We start from the raw sequence: 7,958 nt of genomic DNA, 5'->3' as shown, positions 1-7,958 counted from the left end.
TATATAAATTCCACTCAACTAAGCAAAAATAAAGACATAAACCAAACAGGCGGCAATGCAAATGGCATCAGGATTGGGTGGTGCTGTTGATGGTGGACTATGTGTGGTGGTGGTGGTGGTGCTGCTCTTGCTGCCGCTGCTTGACGGCTTTCGCACACTTTCCGCTTTGTTATTATGCGTATTATGCAAACCACACCCACCATTCTTACAGCTTCCACTCCCGCTCTGAATGCCACTTACATTTTACTTTACGCGCTCTTGCCGCGTATTTTTATAGCCATTTGCTTGGCGGGAGCACGCAAAAAAAGTAGACAGCACTCAGTTGCCACAAAAAAAAAAGCAAGAGAAATAGAAAACTTCACCATGATCTTATACGACTGCAAAATACGCTACATACTCTGTTATTAGCAGATAAATAATACTCTATAAAAAATTTGTGTATGTGTTATAAATATGAATGGATTTTGATCGATAGATCTAACATTTGAGATCGATAGATAAAGACTCAATTAAATAGTAATAATATATCAATTATAAGTTATTAACTTTTACTTATCATAATTTATCAATAGATGTACCAGTGAAATCAACACATGTTGGCCACTCTATTAGTCCCACTCAATCCTTTGCTTATAGGGTATTCGAAAAAAATCCGCTTTGCTAGGTGAGTGGCAAGGAGTGAGTGAGTGTGGCACATATAAGGAGAGCAACGAGTAATGTGAATGTGTACTATGTGCTGTGTTGAAAAGCACTAAAAAGTATTATCTAAATGATAATTTGTTGCTGCTTGTCTGTTTGTTGAGTAATGTAATTTTATGTACAGCAATGGGAGCTGTCATGCATAAACCAATGGAGACAAAGGCTCGAGTTGCTACGCTCCCTTACTATCTCTAACCCATGTTGTATAGACTATAACAGCAAGAAAGAGAGATAGCTGGTCCTCTCTTTTTGCATGCATTATGTGCGTAAAGCATATTTCCGCTTCCGGTTGCTGGCCAAGTCACAAAGGCGCACCATTCGCTGCTTGCCGCAAAATGAAACAAAAGCCACTTGGCTCGTTCATTTTCCTTTCTTTTCTTTTTGTTTTTTTGGCAAGTAGAAAAGAAAAGTCTCAACTATTTAGATCAAGTTGTGCGAAGACAATTCAATTCACGTTCAAGAACTTTTTACGAATGTTGCGAAACATTCAAAGATTAGCTTTTAGTTCCATTTACCTGCACAGATCTACCAAATCAATTGCACATTTTGCGCAACTTTGGACAAACGCAATGCAATTAATTGCGACAAAGTTCAAAATTGAATTGAGTACAGAGAAATCGACGGACATGTCCGGAACTCTATTGGTCAAAAAGAAGAAAAAAAAAAAATGCCAGACAAGAGTCAAAAGAGAGCACAGCATCGAATGCAATAAGATAGGACTGAGCAGACTGAAATTCGATTCGGTTGCGCTCGATTGCGTTGCATTTCAATATAAATATTTATTTTATTTATATAGCAATACACAACTGGACGATGGGGCGACAAGTTGCAGCTGACAGTAAAAGATGTTGTGGAACCCATTTGTTTTAGTCAATGGCAGCGGCACAAAACAAAGTCAGAGCTACACAGAAACAGACACAGACACAGACACACACAGTTCACTTGAGTTCAGTTTTAGAGCCGTTCAGTTCGATTGCAGCACGGTATGCTGCATTAGAATTCAATTTTCAAACTGATTTCGTATCTATATGTATCTCTACGCATATATATCTGTATCTCTGTGCACTGTGTACTACAGCTAGTTGCTCGAAAGCAGCGCCATAACTTTGGCTTAGCTGGGCGCTTCCTCTGGCACCGCCTCTGGCTCTGCCCCATGGGGTATGAGACCTGAGCTGGTAAAGTTGTCAGATGGATTGAGAGCCTCAGTTGTGAAAAGTAAATTGTGTGTAATGTTTTTTGGTATTTCTGTAGTTGGTTGTGAGTTGGTTCTGTTGGTGCCCATCAGCACTGCAATAATTGAACTTGTCTAAATGAAATCAACCAACTGTGCAATTATTCAAATAATGATAACAATCGAACCATTCAACTATACCGATAATTGCATTACGATTGGTTGCTGATTAAGCACAGTAAATAAAGCAAATGCCATTGAATGTCAAAATACGAAATATTAATGCTTAGTCAATAGTGTCAGGCTGACAGCAGAGTATATCATAATATGTGCACAGATCTACAATTCTTTATGTGTGTCCTACTTTCTTGTGCATAGCAAAAAAATGAGAGTACACTTTGAAAGAATATAGAAAAAAGTTAGGTGACTTTTAATGCAATTTTACATTTGGCTGCTAATTATTTGCATATTTCTTTGCGTGGTGCATGCGACGTGAGTCCCGGTGTTGTCATTGAGACGAAAGAAGCAGTTGAAAGGGAGAGTGAGAGAGAGAGAGAGAGAGAAAGGAGGATCTGTGGCTGGAGTGGTAGCAACTTGGAGTGCTGTCGCTAATTTGAAAGCTTTTTGCGTAAGACAAATGCAAATGTCAGGGATGTGCGCAACGTTGGCAACTTTTTCATTTTGTATTTTGCATTTGGCTTGGGTTTTGCAGTTGTCATTTTACGTTGTGCAAATGTCAAACTTATCGACGCTAAGCCACGTGCCCCGACCCGAGCAGAGGAGGTGGTGCATTGTGTGGCCAGAATGACGGCTCCTTCACATTGCCAATACACAGACAGACACACAGACACACACACAGACACATGCACACCCACTTCGTTGTGTGGCACGCCAATGTTGCACGTTCAAATTAACTTTAATGAACTCAGTTTAGTTGCAAATGAGTTACAAAACTCGAAAACACATTGAGACGTGTTTAGTGCACAACATGCATCGTGCCTGGAAAAATCGGTATGTTGCCAGAAATAAGCTCGACCTTACCTAGTATTTTCTGTGGTTGCAACAGCATGCTTTAATCTGTATTTTCTTTTAATGGCTGCGTTACAATTGCAGGTGACAATTTGCCAAATCTGATGAAACTATTTAATATTTGCTGCTTGAGTCTCCTTCTGCAATAGATTCTCAAAAATAATAGAACTTGCCAATTTCTGTTCCTTAAAGCCTTCCTTCGCAGTACAAGTTTAAAAATCGTATATCAGCTAAAAATTAAAATTGAAATTTATGCTTAAGGCTATGTGGATGAAAATTGAAAAAAGCAAATTTAAATAAAATGCTGCGAAAGTTTTTTGCGAATCGAGTCAAAAGTCAAATTTTATGTTTGTGACAGTTGGGAGATTGCAAAAATTTCCATGTTTGGCAAAAGGTTAAGGCGTCCGCTGACAAAAAACTTATACTGCTAAAAAGTTCACACGGTATACACGCAACAACCAAAATGCCAACTGGCTGTCTGTCTAACTGTCTCCATGCCACGCCTCCATGCGACAGTGTTACGTAAAAATGTGCTAATACTTGGCAGAGACTTTCACTAAGCCAAGGCTGATTTTTAAGCAGCTCAAATTGTTGTTGCTGCTGTTGCTGTTGCTGTTGTTGTTGCTGTTGTTGAGATTGTTCTCGTTGTTGTTGTTCTTGTTGGCATAGGCCTTGGCAATTTGGTGTTTTTGTTATGCTGACAGTTATGCTTATTTATAGGCGTGTTATTTTGAAAGCATTTCGAGGGCTGGCAGCATTTTTAAGCCAACAGAATTTATTGGCTTGCTGTGTGCCGATTAGTCCAATATTGAGATTATGGACGGATCGAAAGCCATTTCAATTTGCGGCTTATTACGCACCCTGAGAAAGGCTTAGCCGCGTCTCTCTCGATAATTGCGACTGTCAATTGCAGAGTTGTCAGGCAATCGAATTGGGTTTTCTATCTTTTTTTTTGTTAGTTTGGGGGGTTCATTGAACCGCTTTGAGCTGCAATCGGCAAGCGAGTTTTTCCGGCTACAGGCGGACGGCTTGTGGCGCTTTTTCGGGCGATCGGCCAAAACAAAGAATCGTTGCGAAAACCAAACAAATTGAAATAACACCAGATAACTGGCGAGTCTGTCTCATGTTTGGCCAGAAGTGTGCGAGCTGCCAAAAAAGTGTGAAAACCACAGCAGCAGCAGCAGCAGCAGCTATGTTGGCCAATTGTGACGGTTGTGTGGCCATTGAAAAAGTGACTAAATGACTGGCCAACTGACACATATAAATGGCGGCTTGACTTTTAGTGTGTGTCTGGCATTGTTGCGGTTTTTGTGGCCACCATTTGTGCACGTCAATTGATTTATCTCAACAATAAGCAAACTGCCAAAGTAGCCACTACAATTATATTCAGCCGCAACCGGAAAGTATGCTACGCTTATTTAACACGAAACCTCAAAAATTCATAATTAATCAATTTATGCTTTTTGTTTCCGCATCGGCTTAGGGAGGGTCTAACGTTTTTAATGCCATTTCTTTTGTCAAAATTGACGAACTTGTCTTGGTCTCTATTATACATTTAATTATGGCTCAAAATATCCCATTGTCCGAAATAAATCTTTAGAGTTGAGTTTTATTTAGTGTACATCAACAAAGTGCACAATACAATATTGTTTGCAATGTCATCTTTAAATCTTATATGTACATATTAACTTAATGCAGCTGCAACTTCAATGTAGTACAAACAACTTACGGTACTTATTTTCGCTGCGAAGGTTATTGGGTCAACGCCAGACAACTGATAAAATATTGCCGAAAAAATGAGTAATTGTAAATAGTTTTTGATAAGATGGTGCTGAACTTGAAATATTTGCAAACTGGTTTTAAGTTTGTTGACTCGCCGATAAGGCAACTGATAAGCAAAAACAAGTCGTATATCATCATATAAAAGCAATCATATATTTTGCAACTAGATACAGTTACAACACACGTTCCATCACAGCAAGATGACTCGATTGGTATTTTTGTGTACATTTTTAGTGTTCACTTGTGGCAGCAGCAGTGCCACACCTCCATATGATGGTCGAATTGTGGGCGGACAGCTGACAGATATACGTGATTTTCCCTACCAGGCCTCAATACAATTGCATGGCCAGCATATCTGTGGTGGCGCCATTATCGGGGATTACTTCATACTAACTGCGGCTCACTGCTTTACGGAGCCCTGGGTTGTGCCCGACTACAGTGTCCGTGTGGGAGCCACAGAGCACGCCTCGGGTGGAGAATTACTCAGCCTCCGCCAGATCATACGCCATGGAGCCTACAATAGTCAGACACATGACAACGACCTGGCCCTGTTGCTGCTCAATGCGAGGCTTAACTACACCGAAGTACTGCAAGCGGTGCAGTTGGCCAGTGCAAAGGATTTACTGACGCCGAATACGCGACTCTTAGTCAGCGGCTGGGGCTATCAGAGCGAGAGCGGTGAGGAGGGCGTCTCGCCAGCGTTGCGCTATGTGGATTTGGCTGTAGTGGATCCACAAATTTGTCGTCACGCCTATCGCAATGTGTTGCCCGTTACCAAGCGCATGCTCTGCGCCGCTCGCGACGGTCAAGACAGTTGCCAAGGTGACTCCGGTGGTCCGCTCGTCGGTTATCAGCCGGACGGCACACAAGGCAAGCTCTACGGCATCGTGTCCTGGGGTATTGGCTGTGCGCAACCCGAATATCCGGGCGTTTATACGAGTGTGGCGTCATTTAGGAATTGGATTGATGCACAGGTGGGCGCCTGGGGCTGGAATAGTCTGCTGGCGGGCTGGAGTGGTCTACAAAGATTAAGTTAGGGCAAGTGATAGTAACAAAAAAGTTTGAGTTAAAGATTGGTTTAAGTGTACTTTAGATAATACGAACACAAAACTGTAAGCAATTAAAAATTCAATTTACAATATTGTAATTAAAATTTAGAAGTTTTACACCTAAAATATACAAAGCAATATTTTAAAATATTTTGTTTATGATGATTAAAATTATTTTCTAAAAGAATGGTAAGTTTCAGTGGCAAAGACTTGTTATAATTGTGTTCATTCATAAATTGCTTAGATGGATTTCCATTATCGTCATCAACTTGTTTGCATATTGTACACTTAAGTTTTAATTACAAAAATGCAGCAACTACGTTTCCAGATACAATTAAGCAAATGTGGGCCTTTAGATCAACCAGCAAATGTGGCTCATACTTCAAATGATGAGAGCTGAGCTTGAAACTAATTCGGATTCAATGAATATGTGAACATCTTGGCTGGCAAATAAATCGTTGGCCACATGCCGGAGTAAACATCAAAATGCAAGGCAAGCGAACAAACACAGAGACATGTTTATTTATAAATATGTACATATATGCATACTTGTGTAAACTGTGTTGTATTTCATTATGAGATAAAACAACCTGCACTACAACAACAACTTATTAGTTTAGACAAAAATAAATTGCATAAATATTTAAAGCAGGCAGCACGACCGAAAGCCAAACGTGGTTGCATCTGGCCAACATCTGGACATGTGCCTTGAGGTCAGCAGCAGGCAGCAGCAGCAGGCAGTAACAGCAGTAAACAGCAGCAGCAGCAGCAGCAGCAACAGTAGTAAGCAGTAAGCAGCAGCAGCAGCAATCAGCAGCCTGGGGCCAACAAGTCAGAGACCGAGGGTGAGTGGATTCAGATCTCGTAGATAGTTGGATGCTGCATGCATTTCTAACAGATGCGAGTACATTTCACAGATTTTAATTTGTTTTGCCGTTAAGCAAACTGTGTAAGTGTCTGGCCTGACGATAAGGCTTACACATCTTGCTAATTGTTTCATTTTGCCTGGCAGTCAGCAAACATTTCAAACTAAATTTCATTTACAGTGCTTTATGCGTATTTTCAGAAATTGCAATTTTTGCCGCCACTGCCTGCTGTCATATGAAGGCTGCTGTCTGCACTCCGTATGCTAATTACAGATCAGCTATTAATTAAACATGCCAGCTCAAAGAAGTTAATAAACGCAAATGACATTCAAAGTAGCAAATAACGTTTGCAACAGGAGACCGACGAGATGTCAAATATCAATAGTGATTCCCATTTTTTTCTCCAACTTATTTCGCAATATGCCAATGCATCATGCATTATGCACTAAGACCTACACACACACACACACACATATGTGTGGAAAACAAGGAGAAGCGATACTTTCCAATATTGTGCTTGCCAACCACAGTGCATCAGCTTCTCCATCAGTTTCTGTTTGATATAAACAGCACAAAACAAAAAAAAAAAAGAATAAACCCTTGCAAATTTCATAAAATTCCACTTTGTATACAAGCTTCTTTGGTATGGGGTATAATATTAGAAGACACTACAAATATCAAAGGAAAAATATTAAAAAATATGAAAAAAAAACTATGACTGCGAAAGTTCTTAAAGTTCTCATAAAAATATGTAAAAATATAGACTAAAATTTTTAAATGAAGTAAAATGCATTAAATTTGGAGTTATGAAGTTCTTAGAAAAAGACTTAGCTGGTGAGTATAAATTCCAGGGTATCAGAGAGTGTATCTGGTATGTGCTTAACTCACATATTGCTGCGATTTATGGTTGCTACATCAATAGACTTGTAAATATGATCAATATGCGCTGTAAATATGCGAAACGTGTAAAATATGTGAAATACATACGAGACGGGCGCATAATACGACCCCAAACCTATGAACGCCACAAGGGTCCTGTGAAAATTGGCAAGGATTGACATGTAACAACAGAGGAATATGCACTTTACTGGCAGAATAAAACCCTCAAAAGTACACGAACTTGACTACGAAATACCCTGTGACTTGAGCTAAATCTTATGCATTTAAATTATCTATTATTAATATTTATTTAATATCGAACTTAATTCGCAAACTTTTCTTTCATTATAGTCAAATATTTCTAGTTCTGTTAAATACATATTGACACTATTCTCATTTTACGGGGTATACTAAAATTAAGCAATACCAATCGATACATCATTGGATATACATTTCGTTTCTATGCTATCACATTACGGCCCT

At 39.6% G+C, this 7,958-nt stretch overlaps 1 protein-coding gene across 1 annotated transcript; it reads left to right on the top strand.

Annotated features, from left to right (window-relative positions):
• Positions 1–4,881: 4,881 nt before the first annotated feature.
• On the top strand, positions 4,882–5,842 carry LOC6559443 (trypsin 3A1). Its single transcript, XM_001985873.2, has one exon. The coding sequence runs from the start codon at positions 4,882–4,884 to the stop codon at positions 5,716–5,718; it is 837 nt and encodes a 278-aa protein (XP_001985909.1). The 3' UTR covers positions 5,719–5,842.
• The last annotated feature ends 2,116 nt before the right edge of the window (positions 5,843–7,958 follow it).

Source organism: Drosophila grimshawi, unplaced genomic scaffold (genome assembly GCF_018153295.1).
Source record: "Drosophila grimshawi isolate 15287-2541.00 unplaced genomic scaffold, ASM1815329v1 contig_1367, whole genome shotgun sequence".
Classification (NCBI taxonomy): domain Eukaryota; kingdom Metazoa; phylum Arthropoda; class Insecta; order Diptera; family Drosophilidae; genus Drosophila; species Drosophila grimshawi.
The sequence above is the reverse complement of the archived record's forward strand: the minus strand, read 5'-3'. Positions and strand labels throughout refer to the sequence as shown.

Bases quoted from the DNA above. Each gene is read 5' to 3' on its own strand.
- LOC6559443 (XM_001985873.2), top strand. From the start codon at position 4,882: ATGACTCGATTGGTATTTTTGTGTACATTTTTAGTGTTCACTTGTGGC.